The 23609-nt window shown below is 54.4% G+C and overlaps 1 protein-coding gene across 5 annotated transcripts; it reads right to left on the bottom strand.

The window, feature by feature from the left end:
- Nucleotides 1–1109: 1109 nt before the first annotated feature.
- PDLIM7 (PDZ and LIM domain 7) lies at nt 1110–19311 on the bottom strand. Of its 5 annotated transcripts, none has more exons than XM_049647750.1 (13): nt 19157–19311; nt 18116–18222; nt 14195–14346; nt 14084–14114; nt 13059–13075; nt 12675–12811; nt 12477–12513; nt 11414–11484; nt 11018–11255; nt 9838–10018; nt 1839–1959; nt 1630–1745; nt 1110–1474 (listed from the first exon to the last, which is right to left on the bottom strand). In XM_049647750.1, exons 2-13 carry the CDS (start codon nt 18209–18211, stop codon nt 1388–1390), a joined length of 1284 nt encoding a protein of 427 aa, XP_049503707.1. In that variant the 5' UTR covers nt 18212–18222; nt 19157–19311; the 3' UTR covers nt 1110–1387. The 5 variants fall into 5 exon arrangements, with proteins under 5 accessions (XP_049503707.1, XP_049503705.1, XP_049503708.1 ...); XM_049647748.1 differs by lacking the exon at nt 13059–13075 and adding an exon at nt 13478–13596 and having other exon boundaries at nt 19157–19309; XM_049647751.1 differs by having other exon boundaries at nt 11414–11475; nt 19157–19308.
- Nucleotides 19312–23609: the final 4298 nt, after the last annotated feature.

Below are 23609 nucleotides of genomic sequence, written 5' to 3'. Positions count from 1 at the left end.
TGAGAACGTCAGCAACTTCAGATGTGCTAAAGGTCCTCGTGTCAGGGAGCCCTGAAGGACAGGTGGCCATGGGCAGGCTGAGTTATCCTAGCCCTAGTTTGGGCTCCTCTCCTCGGTCCCTCTCTAGTGCAGGTGAGATAGGAGAGAGGACAGTCCTCCCAGGGTGGTGGAGGGCATCAGTGGTAAGCAAGGGGCCCCAGAGAAACATGGGGCCACCACCAGAGCCTCCAGGTTTTGAAATAGCAGGCAGAAGGGAGCTTTTAAAGGACACTCGCTGGTGAAGGTGCTTAGTGCCAGCCCATCCCGGGACTGTGTGCCCAGCTTCAGGCCTGGTGTCTAGTGTGGCTCAGGGCTCAGGAGCTATGAAACCTTGGTCAGGTCTCCTAACCTCTCATGTCTACAATGAGAGTAAACACCTCACAGGGTGGCTGGGAGGATGGCACAGGACAGTGTAAGCAGTGGCTGGTATATTCCAGATGCGTATCAGAATTGCCTTCTTGCCTCTCCTGACCTCTCATCCTTCAGGCCCCCACTCTAGGCTCCATGGGATCTGTCATCGGGTCCCATCTCTGCCAAATCACTCTCTGCTCCTCCCTTCTTGTGGCTCCTGCCCCTCCTCCTCGTCCCTCTCCTTCTGTCCACCTTGCTCACAGTTCTTGGAGCTCTTTTACAATACAAATCTGAACTGGTTGCTTCCTATTTCACACTCTTCTGTGCCCTGACACCCCTACCCCACCCTCAAGATGAAGTCCAGCTCCTTGGCCTGGCACTTGTGGCTTCCCAGGACCTGAGGGCTGCACTCTCCAGCCTTACCCTCTGTTGCAGCACGGGGCTGACACCTCTGGGCCTTCACTCTGGCTGTCACTGTTTTCCATACCCCATCTCTGCAGATGTACCTCCAACTCCTCCTTTCTGACCTCCAAGCCAGTCCAGATTAGGCACCCCCCACTTCTGTAGGTGCTGGGGCGCACACATGCGATCCCCATTTACCTCCTCCTGCAGACCATGAGCTGTCCAAGTCCCCATCACAAGGATAACCAGGATGGCTAGCCCTGGGAAAACCATCTTAATCTCCAGCCTGCTGTGCCTCAAACCACACCTTTCCTAATGCATAGGCAGCACACATAGGGCATAGCTGGATATAGGTTTATTGTGGCACTGAATGTGAACAGGGACTGGTGTGGCCAGCACCGATGTGTGGTGGTGGTGGTGGAGGGAGTGGGGGGAAATGGAGGGGGTAGGGCAGGGCCCAGGGAACCCCAGGCTCAGGCCAGGAATTGGGGTTGGGGTGACCTTTGCCAACCCTATCCAGAAATCTGGGGTGATGACTCAAGAACTGGCAATCCCTCTGGCTGGGCTGGATGAGGCAGCAGTGGATGGGAGGGGCTCACACATGGGAAAAGGCGTGGCTCTTGCAGAGGGGCTTGTCCTTCTTGGAGTAGAAAGTCTTTCCTTCCAGGTTGATCTGGCATATCTGAGGACAGCCAAGGTCAAGTCACATGCGGTTGGGGGTGGCAGGAGAGTCCCCGTCCCAACCTCTCAGGAATTCCAGAGGCAGGGGGTGGGAGGGAGGCTGGTAAAGAACATGGCACAGGGGTGAGACCCAAGTCCAGGGAGGGGGGCACTCACCGCACACACGAAGCAAGTGTCATGCCAGCTGAAGCCCAGCGCCTCCAGGAAGCGGTCCCCTGCGTCGATCTTGAAGTCACAGCCCCGGCATTTCGTGCCAAACATCTTCTCATAGTCTGAGGATGGAGGCAGAGAGGAAGGGGGCACTGAGTTCTGGCCTGCCCCACCCCCATCCCTTACCCGTGCCCCCCCCTTCGCCACCCCCCTACCTCGCTCGCAGTAGGGTGCGCCTTCCTCCATGTAAAAGGCCCTGTTCCGAATGGGCGTCTTGCAGGCCGCGCAGGTAAAGCAGTGCACATGCCAGGTCATCTTTAGGGCATGCATGATCTCCTAGGAGGATGCTACAGTCACCAAGCAGCTCGGCCCCTCCTCTCCAGAGCTGGGGACACAGGAAGGCTGGCCTTGGGCCCTCTTCCTTCCTGTGGTAAATGTTACATCTGCACATACACCATTCTCACTCTGCCTCCGGCCCTGAGGTCTCCCGGTGGATGTCCACTATGTTTCTGAGATTTGCCGTGTCCAAATCTCAGCTCCTAACCTCTGTACCCCAAACCTGCCTCCCCGACAGCTGTCCCTATCTCAGTTGACAGCAACTCCATCCTTCCATCTGCTCAGGCCATATGCCCTGCTTTCTCTCATGCACCACATCGGATCTTCCAGGAACTCCTGCTGGGTCTGCCTTCAAGGTGCATCCAGATCTTGCCCACTTCTCACTTCCTATCTGACATGGGATGTGAACCTCAGGCACCCTGGCCTTGGTGATGCACAGTAACACTGACTTCTGAGCTCCTCCTTCTGCCCCTACAGACTGATACCAACCTGAGTGAGTCCACATTCCCCTCTGCTCGAATGACTCCCTGCCTTTCCCTCTGGCCTCTGTATCCTCTGAGCTCCCCACATGGCCTCTTGCCTATGGTTGATGCACCGGGCCCGCCAGTCTCGGGGCTTCACGCTGGCTGTCCCCTCTGCCTGGACTGCTCTACCCCAGGTATCTCCACGTCTCACCCCTCACTGCCTTCAAGTTTCTGCTTCAATATCCCTTTCTCCATGAGGCCCGTTCTGACAACACCAGTTAATACTTCCTAATCTGCCTTTCCTTTTTTTTTTTAATTAAAAAAAATTTTTTTTAATGTTTATTTACTTTTGAAAAAGAGAGAGACCGAGCACGAGCAAGAGAGGGGCAGAGAGAGAGGGAGACACGGAATCCGAAGCAGACTCCAGGCTTCAAGCTGTCAGCACAGAGCCTGATGCTGGGCTTGAACTCACGAACTATGAAATCATGACCTGAGCTGAAGTCGGATGCTTAACCGACTTAAGCCACCCATGTGCTCCCAATCTGCCTTTCCAATGCCATGTTCCCAATACTTTTAACTCTGTTCTCTTTATCCCTGAACACTTTTACTAACACACCACCAAGTAATTTACTTATTGTGTCTACGGCTTATCATCTGCCTTTCCTCCCTTCTTCCTGCTCAAATGTAAAGTCCAGGAGGGAGCCAGTTGTGACTGTTCTATTAGTGGATATACTGTAACAGTGCCTGTCTCTGTGGGTGCTCATCAGCGAATATTTGCGAGTTAACCTGCACTACTGGAGTGGGAGGAAGCAGAGGCTCAGGGAGAGTCTGTGCTCTCACTGGCCTCGGCTGTCAATCCTGAGGACCCTTGGGCCAACCAGGGTCAGCAGCATTCAGATCTAGAGCAGGCAGAGGGCAGTGTGGGGCTTTGAGGGGGTCGGATCTGTGGCTCCAACCAGACCTTGCTTCTTAGCTGGGTAACTTGGCCAAATTACCTTCTCTTGACAGTTGGTTCCTTCCCTTGTGATCTGGGAACCTAATCCCAGCCTTGCAGGTTGTTGTAAGAATGCTCCTACAGGGGCGCCTGGGTGGCTCAGTCGGTTAAGTGTCCGACTTCAGCTCAGGTCATGATCTCACGGTTTGTGAGTTCAAGCCCCGCATCGGGCTCTGTGCTGACAGCTCAGAACCTGGAGCCTGTTTCAGATTCTGTGTCTCCTTCTCTCTCTCTCTGACCCTCCCCCCTTCATGCTCTGTCTCTCTATGTCTCAAAAACAAATAAACATTAAAAAAAAAAAAAAAAGAATGCTCCTACATTTATGTTGGGGGTCCCAGACCCTGTGCCTGCCAAGGTGTCGTTGGGGGAGCACCTATTTCTGCCTGTAGGGATGGTGAAGACCAGTTTGTGCAGAAATGCCTGGAAGGGTCAGGTTGAAATCTAGGTGTTAAAGTGAAATCTGATTTTCAAATGGTGCCCACTAATTTATTATTATTTTTGTTGTTGTTTATTTATTTTTGAGAGAGTGTGTGAGAGTGTGAGCAGGGGAGGAGCAGGGGGAGAGGGTGGACACAGGATTCGAAACGGGCTCTGTGCTAACAGCAGCGAGCCCAATGGAGGGCTTGAACTCACAAACTGTAAGATCATGACCTGAGCCAAAATTGGACACTCAACCAATTAAGCTACCCAGGCGCCCCTATTGCCCATTAATTTAAAAGGACAATGTAGACCAAGCAAGACATGTGGGCATCACCTAGCTCTCAGATGGCCTATCTGTGCCCTCTGCATCTATGTCACATCTCACATATACCTCACAACCATCCTGGCCAGGAAGTTACTGCCACCATTTTAGTGAGGCCCAGAGACAGTGACTTGCACCAGGTCACATAGTCAAGAGATGGTAGAAATGGGTTTCGTGCCCAAGTCTGGCTAGCTTCAAAGCTGGCTCTTCCCACTGTCTGGTGTTGCCTCTTTTCAAGGAGCGGACAAAGGGTCCAAGGGAAGGAACTTGGCTGCAAGCTGGCAGGACAGGGGGCTCGGGCAAGAGCATGGGCAGCCCAGAGCTGGGTCCAGTGGATGTGTGAGCAGGGAGGCAGATTTCTGCTGGTATTCAGAAGAACCTGTAAGTCAGTTACCAGTGTTTATTTTACGCCCTAGTTCCTAAATCTGTCTGCCTCTCCCATCCCCAATGCCCTGACCCAGGCCCCAGCAGCCTGTTCCCTTCCCTAGCTCTGTTTCCCCCTTCCCAGAGGAAGCTTGCTGCAGCACAGCTGACCTCATCAGCCCCAGCTCCAATCTCCTAACACGGCCCCCACTCACCTCTTCTGCCTCATCTCACACCCTTCCCAGGTGTTACCTTGTGATACAAGCTATTCCTTCTGCTTGGAGTGCTCTTTCCTGACCCTTCTTCAAGCTAATTCCTACTCATTTTTAAAGTTCAGCTTAGAGGCCACTTCCATCCATTCCTTCAACCATTTACTGACCACCTCCTGTACACAGAGACCAATCTAAAGCAAGAGCAAAACAGCCCTGGTCCCAGCCCATGGAGTTCACACCTGGGGCAAAAGGACTGGGAAGTAATGAGCAAACTGTGGGAGCCCTAGCCTGGTAGAAGGATTACGTCTCACGGGAGGTGTTCCTAAGGAAATGATATGAGTCCAAGATCAGAAGGAACAAGATAAAAAGGGTGCTAAACTAGTATTCCTGGTGGAGAGGACAGAATGTGCAAAGGCCCTGTGGTAAGGGAAACAGCACACTGGCAAAATGAAAGGGCCCACATGACTGGAGCACTGGAGAGGGGCTAGTGATGAGAGGTGAGCCTAAAGAGTATAGGTTTCCAAGGGCACCTATGTGATTCAGTTGGTTGAGCGTCTGACTCCTGGTTTTGGCTCAGGTCATGATCCCAGGGTCATGGGATCAAGCCCTGCATCAGGCGCCGTGCTGAGTATGGAGCCTGTTTAAGATTCTCTCTCTCCTTCTCTCTGCCTTTTCTCTAGTTCGTGCTCTTTCTCTCTCAAGAAAGAAAGAGAAAGAATGAAAGAACGAAAGAAAAGAGTATAGGATTCCAGATGCGGTCCCCAAACCAGGGTAGGCCCCATCTAATGTGTCACTCATGCTATGCTGCTTCCCTCCACCTCCACTGAGACAATCTCCACTGAGACTGTCCTGTATTTCTCTCCTCGTGCTCCACGCTGATCTCCCAGGGCAGGCACAGTTCTGAGCTCTGGGTGCAGACAGGGCATGGAGCACCCAGCAGGTTGCGGAGGTAAGCTTCTTTCACCTTCCCCCCAGGGTGAGGTGGGGGCTTCCTAGAGTTTGTTAGGCCCTGAGTCCTTGTAAGAGGGGAAGCTAAGGGCCCCTGAGTTTCTGTGGAACATTAGCCTGAGCTGGGGCACGAGAGGGTTTGCCACCCAAGGCTTACTCCAGGACCTGGGAGCCAGCCAGGCCCTATTAGCCTTGGCTTCCCATCTGTGGCCTGGGTGATAACCCTGCCCACCCGGGAAGGGGGAGTGAGGTAGGACAAGAGTGCAGTGTAACACAGAGCAGTGATTGAACAGGAGGGCCTTGATTTGTAGATGCCCAGCTCAGGAAAGGTTCTGGGATCCAGCCCATTCTGTGAAAACAGCCTAATGGGGTGTGGCCTAGGCTGGCTGGGAAATGACTATGATCCTGGGCAAAACTCCCTCATCTAAAAGACGGGAATACCAAACTGACTTCCTATAGTACAATTGTGAAGCTGGATGCCTACACACTTTAAGTGCACCACAACACAAATTGGCATTACAGTGACAAAGACTGTGATCATATCCAATTCCCCCTTCCTGCCTACTGATGGAACCTCCATTTTTTGCTGGGCACATGACTGCCCCAAAGATACTATATTTCCCAGCCTCTCTTACAGCTCAGCAGGGTCATGTGACTGGGATTTGGCCAATGGGATGGAAGCACAAGGGTTGGGTGGCAGCATCTTCTAAAGATGGCTGCCACAAGACTTCCATTCCTTCTTTCCTTTCCAGCTTCCTGCTGGCTGAAACGTGGAAATTTTAGCTGAGGCTCAAGGGTCTTCTTGGACTGTTTAGTAAGCCTCTGCTGAGAATGGCCAAGGATCAAGATACAGAAGCCTAGATCTGTCTACTAGTCCCGGACTGCCCACCTCTGGACTTTCTTAAGTGGGAAATAAGCTGCCACTATTTTGAGTTTTCTACTGCTCATGCTCAAAGTAATCCTTACTAATATGAACATCACCACAGAGCTCTCTGGCCACATCTGGTACCTCTGCCTCTGTATCCAGAAATAAGGAGAGGCATGAATGTCAGGAAGAGCCCAAGCAGGGAGTCAACAGTGCCTGGGGCCACTCCAGCATAGCTCTCATGCTCTGTAACCTTGGGCAGTTTCTCCTCCTCTCTGGGTGTCAGTTTCCATACATATGCAACAGGAACCCCTTTAGCTTTCACCCTGCCTGCTCTGCCCCCTTTGCCTCTGACTGTACCCTTGGCTCCTGACATCCTCTGAGTCTTCCCATCCTAGTGTGAGCTCCTGCGGGCAGGGCCTGTTACTTCACAACGTGTCCTCAAGCATGGGTCACATTATCTGGCACACTGCCCACACTTAAGAGAATGAATGGGGGAAGGCAGATGGCCCATCACTCTTTGCTCATGACACACACTGACCAAAGTCCCAAGCCTGGCTCCTGTTGGCAGCTAGGTTGCCCTGCAGAAAATATGACCAGGCTCTACTGCGTGCTTAGCTTCAGTGGGAAGAACAGGATTTTTTAGTGTTTATTAACTTTGAAAGAGAGAGAGACAGAGAGAATCCCAAGCAGTCCCTACACTGTCAGTGCAGAGCCCGACGCAGGGCTCAAACCCATGAATCGTGAGATCATGCCTGAGCCAAAACCAAGAGTTGGACATTTAACTCACTGAGCCACCCAGGCACCCCAGGATTTTTAAAATCAAGATTATTATTATTTTTTAAAATGTTTTTATTTATTCTTGAGAGAGAGAGAGCATGAGCAAGGGAAGGGCAGAGAGCCAGGGAGACAGAGGATCTGAAGCGGGGTTCTGTGCTGACAGCAGTGAGTCCAATGTGGGGCTGGAACTCACGAACTGTGAGATCACGACCCGAGCCGAAGTTGGACGCTCAACCGATTGAGCCACCCCGGAGCCCCGGAAAGAACAGGATTTTGAATCACAAATTTGTGTGTCTGCATTTCTGGCTTTGTCACTCCATAGTTCTATGCCCTTCAGACACATTGAGTTACCTGTCAGTTTCTGTCCTCTCATGCACTGACATGGCAGACACTGTGGATTGGCCTCCCCAAAGCCTGTCATGATACTCTTCCTTTTCCCCTTCCTTTTTTATGGGAGACAAAGGCTAAAATACTGAGTTTGCCAAAATCCCCCACAGCCCAGGTGCTCATAGGATAACAATTCCAAACACAGAGATGGAGAAGCAAGTTTCTGGTTTTCCTTCCAGAGTCAAAAAGCAAAACCTTGTTAAAATAATGCCATTTGGCCCTTCCCTCTCCTTCCTGCCTGAATATACAAGAATATCAGGCCTGGGGCTTGAGTCGTCATCTGGTAACCATGATATGATAGGCTTGGGGACAAGGGTCCACATGCTAAGGATTTCCGAGCCAAAGGCAGGAAAAGACTAAAGGCATCCTTAAGCTGCTGTTTCAGCTCTGGAATTCTTTTTATTTATTTTTATTTTTTTATTTTTAAAATTCTTTAATCTTTATTCACTTTTGAGAGACAGAACATGAGTGGGGGAGGGGCAGAGAGAGAGGGGGGACACAGAATCCAAAGCAGGCTCCAGGCTCTGAGCTGTCAGCACAGACCCTGATACGGGGCTCGAACCCACGACCCCTAAGATCATGACCTGAGCCAGAGTCGGACGCTCAACTGACCTAGCTACCCAGGTGTCCCTCTGGAATTCTTTTTAAATGTTTTATTTTTTTTATTTTTGAGAGACAGACTGAAAGAGGAGAGGCAGAGAGAGAGGGAAAGAGCAAGAATCCCAAGCAGGCTCCACGCTGATGGCAGAGTCTGATATGGGGCTTGAACTCACGAACCGTGAGATCATGACCTGAGAAGAAGCCGGACGCTTAACCAACTGAGCCACCCAGCCGCCCCAACTCTGGAATTCTTATAGTTGAAGTAAATAACCGCTTCTGTTTAAATCTCTGCAGTAGGGTTTAGTTATTGCAGCTGAATGCAATCCCACGGACACAGCCAGCATCTCTTATTTTGGCCTCATCAGCACCTACCTTCTTTCTTTGGGTAATGTCATCTTGTTTTATTTCAGGGAACCAATCCTCCCTCACTCAGTCTATGGTTCAGGTAGGGCTGCCTGACCCCTGCTTCAGTGGGTGTCACCTGGGCTTGGCTAATCCGAGTCCTAGGGATTGGTCCAGAGATGGGCATGTGACACAAGCTATTCCAGTGAGCATCAGCACCGGGCCCCTTGGCGCATCAGCTTGCACGGAGGTGCAAGCTTCTCTTTGCAGTGCTAAGCTGGGGAGATGTAACCCTGGCACCACTGTGGCACCATCTTTGCCACCTTCTTGGGAAAAGTACGCGGGCAACGAAGCCAACGCAGACAAAGACAGACTCAAGTAGTGGAAAAAGTCCTGATGACCCCGAGACCTGCAGTCAGCAGGGCCTGAAGTTGGTGCCCCTTGGGCGTTCTGATTATTTGAGCTGATACACATATCCCTCGCTTTTCGAATGTCAATGTTACACCACCTCACTTTTATGAGAGACCCGCCAACTGAAAGGAATCCTATAAGGAATATTGCTTTTAGGAAGAAAGGCGAAAAGTGAAAACAGCGTTCAGCGTTTTGTTTCGTAGTGAGCCATTACTGAGGCAGCACACACCCTGTACCCTGAGCAGCAAGCGGCCCCGCCCAGCTCCTTCCCTGGAAACCACACTCAGAATCTCAGCATCAAGCAGCCACAGTTCTGAACTGTGTCTATGAGCATCTGTGCTTTATCTCAATTTACTTCGTGCATCTGTTAGCAAGATGTGTCCTAAGGTACCAGAAAAGCCTACAAGAGGTTATTTTTTGGGTCTGGGAATGCTCAAGTTTTTTTCCCATATAAATGAGCAGTACTTCCTTCTTCACTTTATGCCATTTTGGCTTGGGAAAGTTTTCATAGGAACACTCTACTTTCAGAGAACCGGGGAAACCTGTACACTCTTTCTTGCTTGAGCCCCTCTGAGCAGGATTTTGGTCACTTGTTAAGAGGATCCTGGCTAACACAAAATGAGGCCAATGTAGCAGCCTGTTTATGAAGCTGCTAAGGATCCAAAGGGCTCATGACAGGAGAGCCTCTAGGCCTAAGAGTTGCTCAATAGTACTCCTCAATGCTGACAGGGTCAGATTCACCCTCCCACCCACCTGCCAGCCCTACTCACGCCTGTGATCTTCTTCTTGCACTTGGCACAGCTGGGTGCATAGCGCACATCATAGCAGGGGGGGCAGAAGATGGCACCCTTCTCCTCAAAGAAGCCGCCCTCTTCCAGGACCTTCCCACACTGGCTGCACACAAATTCCTCAGGGTGGTATGCATGGCCCAGTGCCACCAGGTAGCGGCCCCTAAGAGGGAGGCGAGGGCAGTAAGTGGGAGTGTATGCAGAAGAGGTGGGAGGTCCTGGCCAGAGCCCAAGTGGCTTTAGTGAACACCTGTTCTGAAGCCTGGAAGGGAAACCCTTTCTCCCAATTTTCCAAATAAAGGAGAAACAGGCTTGGGAGGTGACCCAAGTGATGACACAGTGATGAAACTGTGCTGCTTTGATGACAAGAGATGGGGACAGAGGCAGTGTTGGAATAAGGAGGATTACATTGGGTGGGGGCTGCTGACTTGGGCCTAATGAGACAAACCAGAGGAGTTGGTGCCCTGGGGATGGGAGGCCCAGAGTGCCCATCAGCTCCGAAGACCAGTAGGTACCTGAGCCGACCCTGGTGCCCACCCTGTCCCACTTGCCTAGTCCATCTGGCCTGGAGAAGGGCCTGCAGGTCCCAAATAAATGAGGGTGTCTGAAGAAGGGGATTCTCTGCAGAGCCTGAGAGCTGACAGGAGTTGAGAGCAGTGCAAGACCAGGGCTGAGAACTACCAAGATTCTAGAAGCCAGCATACTGACTCTGGGGGGCTGTGTGACCTTGCTGGGCCCCAGGGAACAGTGCAAGGAGAGAGAGGCCTCTGGCCTGTCTACTCTGAAAGCAGAGATTTGGCAGAGACCAAGTGAGAAGGAAGGAGAGGCAGAGGAGCTGGGAGGGGCAGGCCCTTCCCTGCCCAGACAGCAGCCTTTCTAGGGGTGCTGCTTGAATGTATTGTTGGTACTTCCTCCATTTCAGCAGGGCAAACACTGATAGAGGCTGATGCAGGGTGGGGTGGGGGAAGTAATGCAGGATGCAGAATCTGAGGACCTAGGCCAGGTCCCTGCCCCCACTGCAACTGGGAACTGAATCCTTATCCTCCCACAGTGACAGCTGAGATGAGTGGGGAGGCAGACGGGGGAGCAGAGGTCGGAAAGATGCCAGGGCCAGGCTTTAGGACAGGAAAGGCCAGGATAGGAAAGGAACCGGGCCACCCACCGGATGACCTTGTGGCACTGGTGGCACACGGGAGTCTTGCCATTGCTGCCACCACCTGCTCCTGTGCCTCCTCCAGTGGCTGCTTGCACGATGGAGGTGCGGTTCTGCAGAGGTGTGGGTGTGGCTGGCTGGCTGTGCCGGGTCAACACCGTGCTGGTCTTGTCCGGGGCGTAGCGCTCAGCAAATGCAGGGTCCACAGCCCAGGGTGGGCGGCTAGTGGGGCTGGGGGTGGTAGGGCCTGCCAGGGCCAAGGAAAGTGGCTCCAGGGGGTTGCCCAGGGACCCCAAGTGTCAGAGGGTCAAGCCAAGGGCAACTTGGAGCACCGCCCCCCCCCCCACCCTGCATGCCCCTGGAGGCTACCCACCCTTCCCAAGACCCAAGCCCACTCTCTCTCACCAGGCCAGGGTTCCTGGGGTGTAGCTGAGGCTGGGGCTGGGGCTTCTGTCCTGGGCACCTGGCTGCAAGATCTGCCATTCAAGGCCCTGTATGGCTGGAGCTCCTGGCACGGCCCCACCCCCCAACCTTGGTCTTCCTGGCCCCATGGGAGATGACTGGGTACATGAGAGTTGCTGGGCTGAACTCCAGGTCCCACTGGGATAGGTATGTGTAGGGCAGCTTCTCCTAGCCAGGTTCTAGCCATCAGGTCTGTTGTGTGGAACTGGGAGGTGGAGAAGGGCTCTCCCTTCTGAGGCAGCTCTTGGGGCTTCCTCATTCCAGAGATCTAGCTCTGATGGCAGGTACTACCCCTCACTGAGACCCAGACTGGCATGGCCCACACTGGGTTTGAACACCTAACACCCCCACACCCAAAACAAGCCCACAAAGATAGAAGACAAAGGCGGAGAAAGCAGGGCTGAGAATGTTTATTTCCATGCCTAAGCCAGCACAGACCTGGCAGATAGCAGTACCATAGGGCAAAGAGGGAAGGCAGTGTCAGACAGAGCCAGGCTCTCTGCCAGGCCAGCAGGAGGCTCAGTCCAGGGGCAGGAAAGGAGTGGGTAGGCAGAAGCTGCAGCAACCAAGGGGGGTGCCCTCGGTGGGAGGAACAGAAGAGAGAGGCAGAGAGGGCAGCCGGCCGGTGAGGGCCAAGCTACGACTGCACGTTGAGCACGTGGGCAGAGCGCTGGTGGTGCCAGTCCCGGAGGCGGGTGTAGCGTGGGCTCTGCAGCTCCAGGACATACTTTTCCCTGGGGGGGCAGAGAGAGAAGAAGGAGGAAGTAGAAGGAAGGAGGTGAAAGGGAGGAAGGGAGAGAGGATGGAAAGGAGGAAGGAAGGAAGGGAGGAAGGAAGGAGGGAGGGAGGGAGGCAGGGAGAAAGGAAGGAAGGAAGGGAGGAATGAAGGAAAGAAGAAAGGAAAATGGAGAGCCCTGGTTGTGGACCCTCAGAAGCAGACATAGGGCAGTGGCTGGAATGGAAGAGACAAGAGGTAAGAAAGAGGGGCTACTGCCCATCCTTTTACCTTGATTTCTTCAGGTGTTCCTCATCCGGGTCTTGCACTGAGAGGGCAGAGGCAGGCATTGACCAAGGGAAGACAGAAGGCCACCCCAGCCCTGAGCCCTGGCAGAAGGTCACAGGGCACCAGAGCAAGCTCCATTTGAGCCCAGGCCCAGGCTAGGGGCCAGCAGGAGAGTCCGCCCTGCCCTGGGCTGGCACTTACTGAACTCGGTGCCCGTGAGGTGGGCAAGGATGCGGAAGGAACGGGACTGGCCTGTCCCGGGCCGAGGCCGCCAGTCCTCTGTGTCCTCCATCAGCCGCTGCTTGCTGGCATCTGGAACCAGCGGCCGGAGCGGCTGTCTGTGGGGAGGGCGTGGCTCAGAACTTCATGCTGGGGGTGGGTAGTGGGGGCAGCCCCTCCCAGCATTGGTGCATGTGGGCTATGGTGCTTAGGAGAGTGGAGGAGGGCAAGGCCAGGGCCCTGCTAGGTGAGGGGTGGGGAGGGTAGCTACGTGAGAGGAAAGGAGGGCAGCTAGGGTAGGGAGGGACCACCGCCCAGAATGCCAAAAGGAAGGAAGAAAGGAACAGGCAGAGGGGGCTCACTGACTTGTCAGGGGTCTGCACCTGTGAAGGAAATAGACAGATGGACAGATAAAGGGACAAAGGGACAGACACAAGGAAGAAGAAAAATGGCAAGGGGTCAGAGTAGCCAGGGGCAAGGCTGTACTGAGTGTCTGGGGCTCAGTTGGCCCGACACCACACCCCAATCCCAGGCCACCAGTTGGGGGGGCCCTGCCTAGTTCAGAGCCTCCAGGAGGGCAGACCCTGGGCAGGAGCCACACCCTCAGAGGGGCCCTGTATCTACAGCCCCCGCCCCGGCCGCCAGGGGTCACTGCCGCACGGATCTGCCTCATGGTTCCAGCCGGGCTGAGGCGCAACGCAGACTGAGCAGCAGCGCGGGCAGCGGGCTTGGGGCCTTGGACAGATGGCGTGGGCGTGAGAGGTTGGTGGGCAGGACCGACGTACCCATTCTGCTGCAGGGCGCTGTCAGCGGGCGGGGGCGCCCCAAAGGGCCGGGCCGTCTTGTTGAGGGAGGCGCTGGGTGCAAAGGTGTACCGCGGGGGGTCCGCGGCAGGGGCCAGGGCCTGAGCGGAGACAGAGCCGGGCAGGGCGGGCAGGGAAGACGCTGGGCAGGGGGAACGCTCAGCCGGAGGTGAATGCCCCCCTGGCGTGTCGTGGAGAGGACAGCGGTGCTCCAGCCCCACCCCCACACATCTGGACAGAGGTCTAGGGGAGGTGGGGGGGGGTGCTCAGGTTTCAAGGGGCCCATTTGGGAGGAATGATCTCAGCCCACGCAGGCCAAAGGGCAGACGAGTACGGCTTGTAGCACAGGCCAGCGGAAGGCAGCGGACAGATAGGCAGTCATGCATGGTGCCCAGACCGTGCGGCAGCTCCCGGACCAACTCCCAGTCTCCCAGACTCTCCCAGCTCTGGCCCCATCCTCTACTCCAGGCCAGGGATGGAAGTATCAAGGCTCCTAGTTGCCGGGGAGGGCAGGTCAGCCCAATAGTCCAATCCTACCCCTCCAACCACCCAGATGTCTCGCTCACATGTCCCACGTCCGTTGCCTACCTTCTGCGGTTTGCTCTGAGCCGGCTGGGCCCTGGAGGAGAAAGGGAAGGGGTGATAGGAGGCCAGGCCTTAGGGTGCCCCCATCCACTAGACAGGCCAGGGCCCTTGTACCTGCTGAGACCCAGGCTGAGGCGCTCCCCACAGGCACGAATCTTGTTCTGGGCTTCAATGTGTGTGAGGCCCCCCGCATTCTCACCATCGATGCTCAGCACCCAGTCACCCACAGCCACGCCTGCCTGTGAAGCTTTGCCTCCAGGAGTCAGCTGCAGACAGATGGAAGGTCATGGAGGCCCAAGCCTCTGCAGACCAAACTGAAGCCAACATTAGTCAACTCTGCTTAAGCTGCCCCACTTCTAGAACCTGGAGGCCTTTTCATTCAACATATTTCTGGGCAGCTGCTGAATACTAAAACAATCTGGGAGGGGTGGAGTTCATCTGAACCTCACAATCACCCCAATCACTGTTTATTTAGTTGTTTGTTCACCTCCATGACCCTCCTCCCCGCAGCCCAGAAACTGCTATGATGTCAACAAGTAGCCACCTTCAGGTTAAACCCCAAGCTTCTCAACTTCAACCACAGCCCTTGAACCCCCTGCTGGCCTCCTGCCTGGGCTATTTCACCCACCCTCTGGCTTGTGCATATGGTGAGCTCCTCTGTGACGCTGAGAGGTGCTCTCACTGACCTCTTACAATCCCAGCACCCTGTCCTGCAGCCATCTGCAGGGATCTGCCAGGACCCTTTGAGAGCCAGGAACAGGCCCCCATCATCTCCAGGTACCCCATGAAGTGCTTGAAAGGGGCCCAAGGTGTCAGCTAGGGCTGTAAAAGAGTGTCACCCCCAAGCCTTCAATTGCCACATCACCCTCTTCCCTAATCCTTTGGGCTCTGCCTTGGGAATCTCTGGTTCCTGTGGCAAATAAGGTAATAGTGGCTGGCAGTAATGGTCACCACTAGCATGAACTGAGCCTGCCAGGAAGGACTTCTGGGAAGTGGTGGGCCTTGATGAAAGGACAACGGGATGTGTTGCCCAGGGGGTGAGAGAGTCTACTTAATGATGGCCTTGAATGCTGGGGCGGGGAAGGAACCAGGACTTGGCCTTGAGGTTAGGAGGGGCCATCAGCAGTTTGAAAGCTCCAGTGGGGTATTTCCCAGACCCCTGATAGAGGTAACCCTGACAAATCCCACTGGACCCTACTGGCCCTCTAGCCCGGAGGCAGCGACCCAGAAAGGGGTGGGACAGCTGTTCATGGGTTTAAGCCCACAGGGTTGCCCAGGTTTCTGGCAAGAAGCCTGGCATTAAGTAGACTTTTATGGGGGAAGTGCTGGAAGGCAAATTCACACTTCATAGGTCGGGCGGGGGGGGGTGGGTAGAACTGTGAGGTACTGGCTATCCGTGGCCCCAGGAGGCTCCTTAGTGGGCTGAAGCACAGACTGAGTTGAGGCAGGGAGAGGGGAGGTAGGAGGTTCCAGAGAGATCTCCAGAAGGCAGAGAGACCAGATGCAGAGACTGACAGCAAGACTGACTAGGGCAAGAAGAGAGAGCTGGCTCTATTGCATGCTTGGGAGGTTATAAGGGCAAGACAGCTGGGTGCCTCCTTCTTCATCTGCTACATGGTAACAAAAGCAGCTTACATTTATTGAGCACCTAGTACTGTCACATACTAACAGTGAATCTTCTAACAACCTGTGGAGTGGAGTCTCAAATTATATGCATTTTACACATGAGAAAAAAGACAGGTTATGTAACTTGCCTCAAGCTGCTCAGTTAGTCAAGAGGCAGGACCAGGTCTGACGCCGACCTTAAGGCTCCACTACTAGGCTACCTCTGCTGGGTGTTGGGACCCAACTCAGAGGTCAGCCCACCTAGAACAACTTGCTACTCTCTGGCTGGGTCTGGGGCCTAGATCTCTCTTGCTTTCAGTTCAATCCAACAACCCCTTATAATGAGCATAGAAAAGGGACACCCTTGAAAGGAAGTGACTTACTCAAGGTCATGGTGAGTCAATAGAAGGGAAACCTGGTCCAGCCACTCCCTACCCACACATGCTGACTCCTGGGAGGTGTGGGCTGAGCCTGAGGTAGATAGAGGTCTTGGGGGTGGGCAGGAGCAGCTGGCGTTCAGGGAGGGGTGGGGAATTGAGGGGTGGGAATTTCCTTTCCTGATTGAGGAGGATAGGAAGCACAAGAGGGATAGAGCAGTGATCAGAGAGGTGGAGAGAGAAGCAGGAGAAAACCCTGGGAGTGGGGTGGGGTGGGGTGGCTAGAGAAGCAGGGAGGTCTGAGGATTCAAGGAGGGGAAAAGCCAGAGGGCTGGACACTGCAAGGGGTGAGGGTGAGTCAGCCTGAGGGCTCCAATGAGCGGCCCAACCCCCAAGTCTCAGACATTACCTCATCTCCCAGGCCTGGGCCCACAGCCAGCCCTAGCCCCTCCCTCCTCCCTGGGGTCAGGGGGGAGGGAGGGGCTGGCCTACCTCAGAAAAGACCACCCTACCCCACCACCCATCAGGGCCCAGGTCCAACTCCAGGGCTGGGCTCAGCTTGTGGCCCCACCCACAGCTGGGGCTGCTGACAAGGAACCTCAGGCCCAGAGTGCCCCCAACAGGCCACATCTTAAAGTCCATCCCTCAGGCTACTATGTTGCCCATCTCCACCAATGAAGAAACTGAGTCTCAGAGTCCAGCCTATGGCTCCCCAGCCACAGTGGTCAGCACTTTCCCAGAAAGGGAGATGTAGAATACGTTTTCAGGGCTGGCAAGAGTTGAAGATTGCGTAGAGGTGGGTTTGTGTAGTTGGGGGACCACTGCCGTAAGCTACCCAGGGGCAGGGCAGTTTCCAGGAGAACCCCATGGAAAGGTCCCAGGAAAGAACAGTGACCGCCTGCCTGCCCTGGCCACCAAGCCAACTCCCATAGACAAACTTGGTCTTGGGGCCCTTCTCAGGCTGTGCAGTGCCTAGACAACCTTCTGGCCCCCACCACGCTATGCTTGCCTTGGGCTTCCTGCCAACAGTTGCCTGCCCACTGGGCTCATGGGTGGGCCTCTCTGGACAGGCGATGTGGGGGCAGGAAGTCCCTACCCCCTCCTGACCCTCAGGCCACAGACACCAGCCCAAAGGCTGGCCTCATTCTCTCTGGGCACCCTCTTTGTGTCCCACAACTGACCCTACAGTTGGAGCCATGGCCTCATGGTCACCCACTGAGGGGTCCACCGATGGCATTTAGGGGTTCAGGCCTCAGCCAGCCTTTTTCACCTCTGCAGACTCCAGCCACCAGCTGGCCATCCCAGCGTGGGGCTGCATTCTTGGGCTTATAAGGCAATACCCCTGCCACAGGGAGGAGCCAGCCCCTCAGCTCCGCCCCTCACAGGGAAGGCCCTCAGGAGCTGAAGTTAGAACCCTAGAGCCCCATTCCACACCCTTGCTTCGGGTCAGAGGCCACTGCATCCTGAATAGGACCAGGGGATGAAGATAGAGAACCTCACAGAGGCTGGAGAGTGTCCTCCTCCCCACCAAACTGCAGACCATCCCAGTGCCTGAATTCAAATCCTTGCTTGCCAAGGAATCACTGAAAGGGCCCCTCCACCTCTCTGAGCCCTGAGTTCCATCATTTGGAAAAACAGGGTGACAACTGCTATTTCCCAGGTGGCAATGAGGTTGAAGTGAGATCCTGCAGTCAAGAGTGCTCTTCCTGAAGCCTGGCTCCAAGCACTGCTCCCTCAAGCAGGTTAGATACTTCCTGGAGTCCTCAGGCTCCCCTGCTCCAGAATGGGCATCCCCCAGGGGCCTCAGATTTGGCCCCAGTAGCTTTGTGGAATGGCATCAAGTACAAGACAGTGCTGGGGAACTGTGGGTGCTCCTCTCCCAGTACCCACCTGGTTGAGAGCCTTTGTGGTGGGTGCCCACCACATCTCTGGACCTAGATACCTCCTGCCCTACTGGACCTGGCTCACTCCTGCTCACATTCTTCCCATGACCCACCACAGACTTGACACCCAAAGACCCCTGGGAATAGCACCTCCCACAACCTTGGCTCACCCGGGAGATGGAGAGGGGCACATTGAAGTCCTTGCCCCCCTGCAGCCGAAAGCCCCAAGGTGCAGGCCCCTCCAGCACCACCTTGAAGGAATCCATGGTGCCTGCTCCTGGGAGGAAAGAAAAGGTGAGTGGACAGCATGGTGGGTGTACAGGCAGGCCCAGCTCTGGATACCAACCTTGGACTGGTGCCAGGAAGGCACGAGCAGCCTCTGAACACACCCAGGGCACCAGCAGGCATACATCTTGTCAGGTGTGGCTGGCAGACCTCACTTTGCAGAAGCAGGGGCAATCCCCCTCCCCCAGGGACTGGATGATGAGGGGGTCCCTTCACTCAGTCTTGAGGTTCTTTTCATTCAGGAGTGGGCCGCAGAGCTAATTTGACATGGACTCCCCCCAAGCCAGCCTTAACCCTCGGACCGAAGGGTGAGTCAGGGGCCGGCGCTCCTCTCCCCCGCCCCCAGGTCCCGACAGGCAGGCCTCGCAGAAGCCTGCTCGGACTATATAAGGCGTGTAAGCTGACACTGTGCGGAGCCAGCGGAGGGAGCACACGGGGGCTCGGGACGCGAGGGGGAGGGGTGGGGAAGGAGGCTGCTGGAGCGGGTCCTGGCCATTCCCAGACGGGTCGAGGCTGATGAGGACTCCCAGGCGCTGGGGGCGGCACAGAGGGGCCGTGGCCCCTATGGAAATCAGAGAAGTCTAGGACCCCAAAGCGTGGCCAGGTAGGGGGCTCATCCTGGAGTCCAATGGGGGTAGTGCCTCCCGCACAGGCCTACTACCATCCCGACATGACTCAGTTTCCCCTGTCCCCCACCCGGGCCCAAAGCATTGGCAGAGTCTCGGGCGCAGGAAGCAGCGCAGGCGCCAATCCGCCCTGCCGCAGCCGGCTTCGCCGCAGGAAGGCGGGGGCGGGGGCGGAGGCAGGGGCCCAGGCCCGCAAGAGGAAGCGCAACACTGGCCCCGACCCCAGCGCCCTCCGTGGTCCCCAGCAGGCTCCTGCCCTCAGCTTGGCCCAGCCCGAGACGCCCGCGCGGTCGCCAGTACCTGCTCGGCCCCGCCGAGGCGCTGCTCGGTGGCTAGCCCCACAGAACCGCGTTGGGATCGGCCACCCGTGTTCTGACCCCGCCCCCACGGCCGCAGTCCGCTTTGAGCTCGCGGAAGGGGGCGGAGCCACAGGTCACGCCCCGTCAAAGCCACGCCTTCAAGCGGCTCCTCTAAGACTGGGAAGCTCCACCCAATCCTTCCGCCCCGCCCAATCGCGAAGTCCCGTTTTACTTTGAGCTGGAAGGCCTGTGGCTTCCCGCGATCCCTTGATGGGGCGGAGTCTGGGCAGAGCCTGGGCGGAGCCTGGGCGGGGTCTGGTCTACAGGTCGCCTAGTCCAGGGACCAGCTGGCAGCTCGAGCAGCCCCATGCGCCTCCCTCTGGCCGAGCCGAAAGAAAGCGGCCTTCGGTACCAAACAGACCTGGACATCCTGAATCTCAGTTTCCTACTCAGAAAAATGGACAATAATACTCGCCTTGCAGGCCCATCGTGAGGATAGGCGTTGTTCCGCGGAAGGTGCAAGCCATCAGCGGCTCCAGAATTTCTAAACCGGAAGGACTTGCGGGTGTGGAGCACATGGAGGTGGGTTCAGATGATATGGGGACAGGGGATCTTGAAGCTAGGTTTGTAGAACCCTCTACAGAAGGCTGAAGATAATGGCAGGAGCGGACAGAGTTGAAGGGAGCCCCTGGCTTGGCTCTGAGCCTGACCTGTGGGCCTTTCCATTCCCTGACCCCAGGCAGTCAACAGCCCTCTGCCCTGAGACAACCCCACACTGATGAAATGGGCTTTTGCCTGGTACCCCACTCCAGAGTGGTCAGCGCCTGTGGTGGGGGTGTAACAGGGTGACTCTAGCGGGGGTGGCAGAGTCCCCACTTTGTCCCCATGGGTCATCCCAGGCAGCCAGCGCAGGTGGCAGGGGAAATTGAGAGCCAGAGTGTGTGGGTAAGTGAATAGGCGTCCACCCCTTAGCTCATTCTAGGGCATGGCTGCTGCTGTTCTCCCCCTCTGCCATCATCACATTTCCCTCTTCTGCATCATTCCCCTCACTGAACAAACTATTGTAAGAGTTATCTTTAAAGAAATCCTTTTTTGACCCCATCTCCCCTCCAACTATTGCTCTTTTGTTCTATTCCCCTTGGGAATAGAATTTCTCACAGGAGTTATCTATAGCCTTGTCTGCACTTGCTTTCCTCCTGTTCTTGCTTTCCTTCTGCTCTTTCTTTTTTAAATGTTTATTTATTTACTTTGAGAAATAGAGAGATAGAGAGCAAGTGGGGGAGGGGCAGATAGAGGGAAACAGAGAATCCTAAGCTGACTCCAATCTGTCAGCACAGAACCTGATGTGGGGCTCAAACTTACAAATTGCAAGACCGTGACCTGAGCTGAAACCAAGAGTCAGACGCTTAACTGGCTGAGCCACCTCCTGCTCTTTCTTGAACTCACTTCAGTCAGGCCATTGTTTCCACCAGTCCTCTAAACTGATTCCCTCTTCTCAGGGTCTCCAATGACCTCCACATCATCATGTCAATGGTGATTTCTCAGCCTTCCTCTTACCCTGCCAGGGAGCAGCACTGGTCCAGGTGCCTTCCCTCTTTCCCCTGGCTTTGTGCCTCCTTCTGCCCCACTGGCTGTTCCTTCTCCACTTCCTTTGGTGGCTTCTTATCTGCCTCCCAACATGGCCATAATATGTTTTCTGGCTACATTCATTCTCTGGGACCCCATCTTGTCCTGTGACTATCAATAACACCTATATGCCAAGGACTCCCAAGTTATATGTCCAGCCCTGACATCACCCCAAGAACTCCAGGCTCTAATATCCAACACCACACTCAATCTCTGTTTGGAGGTTTACTAGATATCTCAACTCATCATATCCCAATTTGAACTTGTGATTTTCTGCCTAGCTTTTTCCTCACCTTAGTAAATGGCATCACAGTTCATCCACCTGATCCAGTAAAAATATGGCATTATCCTTCCTTTCTGTTATACCACAGACTCTGCAAATTCCACCTTCAGAATATGTTCCATATCTGGTCACTGCTGCCAGTGTTGTCCTAGCCACTCATCTTGTGCCTGGACATCTTAACAGTCTAACAGATCTTCCTGCTTCCATGCTTACCTACTCCAGAGTCTCCGTGCAGCAGCCAAGGTGATATTTTAAGCAGAAATCACATCACATCATCCTCAGCTTTTAGCATTCCATTAGGTTCTTGTTGCACTTGAAATAACACTAAGGCCCTTAACATGTACATCACATTAATAAGCTCAATCTACCTCTCACCACTCTCCTCCTTGCTCACTCTGCTCCAAGCATGCTGGCCTCCTTACTGTTCCTCCAACACATCAAGCATATTCCTGCCTCAGGGGTTTTGCACTTGTAGCTCCTTCTGCTTGGAACAGTTTCCCCTGATATCTAAACGACCAGCTCTCTCACTTTGTTCAGGTCTCTGCTCAGCTGCTGCCACCTCCAAAGGGCCTTCCCTGATCACCCTATCTAAACAATAGCCTCCTAATGCCTCACTCGCATCAGGCACTTAGTCCCTTACCCTGCTTTATTTTTCCCCATAGTACTTACCACCATCTCACATTATATTAGGTGCTTGTTTCTTCATTGCCCTTTGTCCCCATTAGAATGTCAGTCCCATTAGAGCAGGGACTTGTCTGTCCTGTCCACCATTGCCCCAGTGTCTGTACACAGTAGATGTGAATGAACAGATGAAAGAAGGATTGAGAAAGTGAAACAGCAAATGAGTAAAGGAACAAGCGGCAGCCTGGGTGTCCTGGCAGTCCTCTAGCAGAGGACTCCAGGGTCCTATTCCTTAGATTGTGCAAGGCTCAGACCTGGATGATGCCACCAGTGTTCCCTGCATAGGCAGCCCAAGGGAAGGAACAGGCCTCAGGCTAGGACACAGTGCCCCCTAGTGTCTGGGACACCTGCAGTTCCGGGGTGAGGCCCTAGAATCCTGGAGATCTGCAAAGACATTCTCTTTCATAGACCATTTGGGACCTCACAAAATTTTTTTTGCCATAAAGCAAAGAGGCTTGGATTTGTAATGAAAAGCATGCCAGAACAGAGATCCAGAGTTCTGGGTTCCAGTTCTGGCCATCACCCTAATACTTTGAGCAACCTCCAGTGTGTCCTGGGATTTGCTGAGCTGCCAAGGGCTGGCTTGTTACCATGGGGTGAAGGGGTCTCTGCTGTAGCCAGAGTGACTGGGGATCCCCCTGGCCTTAGCTTGCCCTATGGTCAGCAACCTGAGCGATCATGGGAAGACTTTCCCTGTCATGGGTAAAGTCTTAGGAGGAGCTTCCATAAGTGGGAAGGAAATCTATCTCCCCATGATTTCAACATCCTTCCAGACTTTTCTGTCTGTGGCCAGCACTGCAAACAACCCCCTGCCCACAAACTCTTTTCACACATTGCATTTGGAGATACTTTTCAGACATCCAGAAGTCTAGCGTGCAATTGGATTCTTAAATCTGTTGCTCAGGGGGACTGGTCTGTGCTGAAGATATATCTTTTGGAATCATGAGCATTTAGATGGTCTTTGAAACTGGGAGATGGGTTTGGCTCACTTAGGGCAGTGGTTTTCCACCTTGGACTCACACTGAAATCACGCGGGAAATTGAAAAAGCACACTGGTGCCCAGGCCCCACCCAGACTGATGGAATCTCAGGCCCTGGGTGCAGACCCAGGCATGGGCATTTTTAAAAAGGCTCCAGGTGGGCGCTTGTGTGGCTCAGTCGGTTAAGCATCTGACCCTTGATTTCAGCTCAGGTCATGATCTCATGGTTCATGATTTCATGAGCCCTGCATCAGGCTCTGTGCTGACAATGTGGAGCCTACTTGGGATTCTCTCTTTCCCTCTCACTCTGACCCTCCTCTGCTCATGCACGCTCTCTCCTACCACTCTTTCTCAAAAATAAGTAAGTAATTAAATATTAAAAAAAATAAAAAATAAAAAGGCTCCAGGTTATTCTGTGTGCAGCCAGAGTTGAGCTACACCGTGTCTGAGGCCAGAGCCCCAGGCAGAAGTCTGGCAGAGGAGGAGCCAGAAGAGGCTGGGAAGGAGAGATTTGTGAGGATGGAAGAAAACCAAGTGGAGTGTCAAATGCTGCTGAGGAGTCAGGGAGGCCAGGTTGCTTTTGTTTTGGGGAGCAAGGAAGTTGGTGACCCTGATAAGAGCGATGTAATGGAGCAGGGGGGACCACGGGGAGACTTGAATTGGCAAAAGGGAGAATAGGAGAAAGTGGAAATGAAAGTAATCAACAACTCTTTTGAGGAGTTTCGCTGTGAAGAGGAAAAGGGAATGGGGAGGGGTCTGAAGCAGAATGCAAGGTCAAGGGGTGCCTGGGTGGCTCAGTCGGTTGAGCACATGATTTTGGCTCAAGTCATAATCTCACAGTTTTTGGGTTCGCGCCTGTGTCAGGCTCTGTGCTGACAGCTCAGA

This window comes from Panthera uncia, assembly GCF_023721935.1.
Source record: "Panthera uncia isolate 11264 chromosome A1 unlocalized genomic scaffold, Puncia_PCG_1.0 HiC_scaffold_17, whole genome shotgun sequence".
Lineage (NCBI taxonomy): Eukaryota > Metazoa > Chordata > Mammalia > Carnivora > Felidae > Panthera > Panthera uncia.
This window is presented reverse-complemented; position numbering and strand designations above follow the sequence as displayed.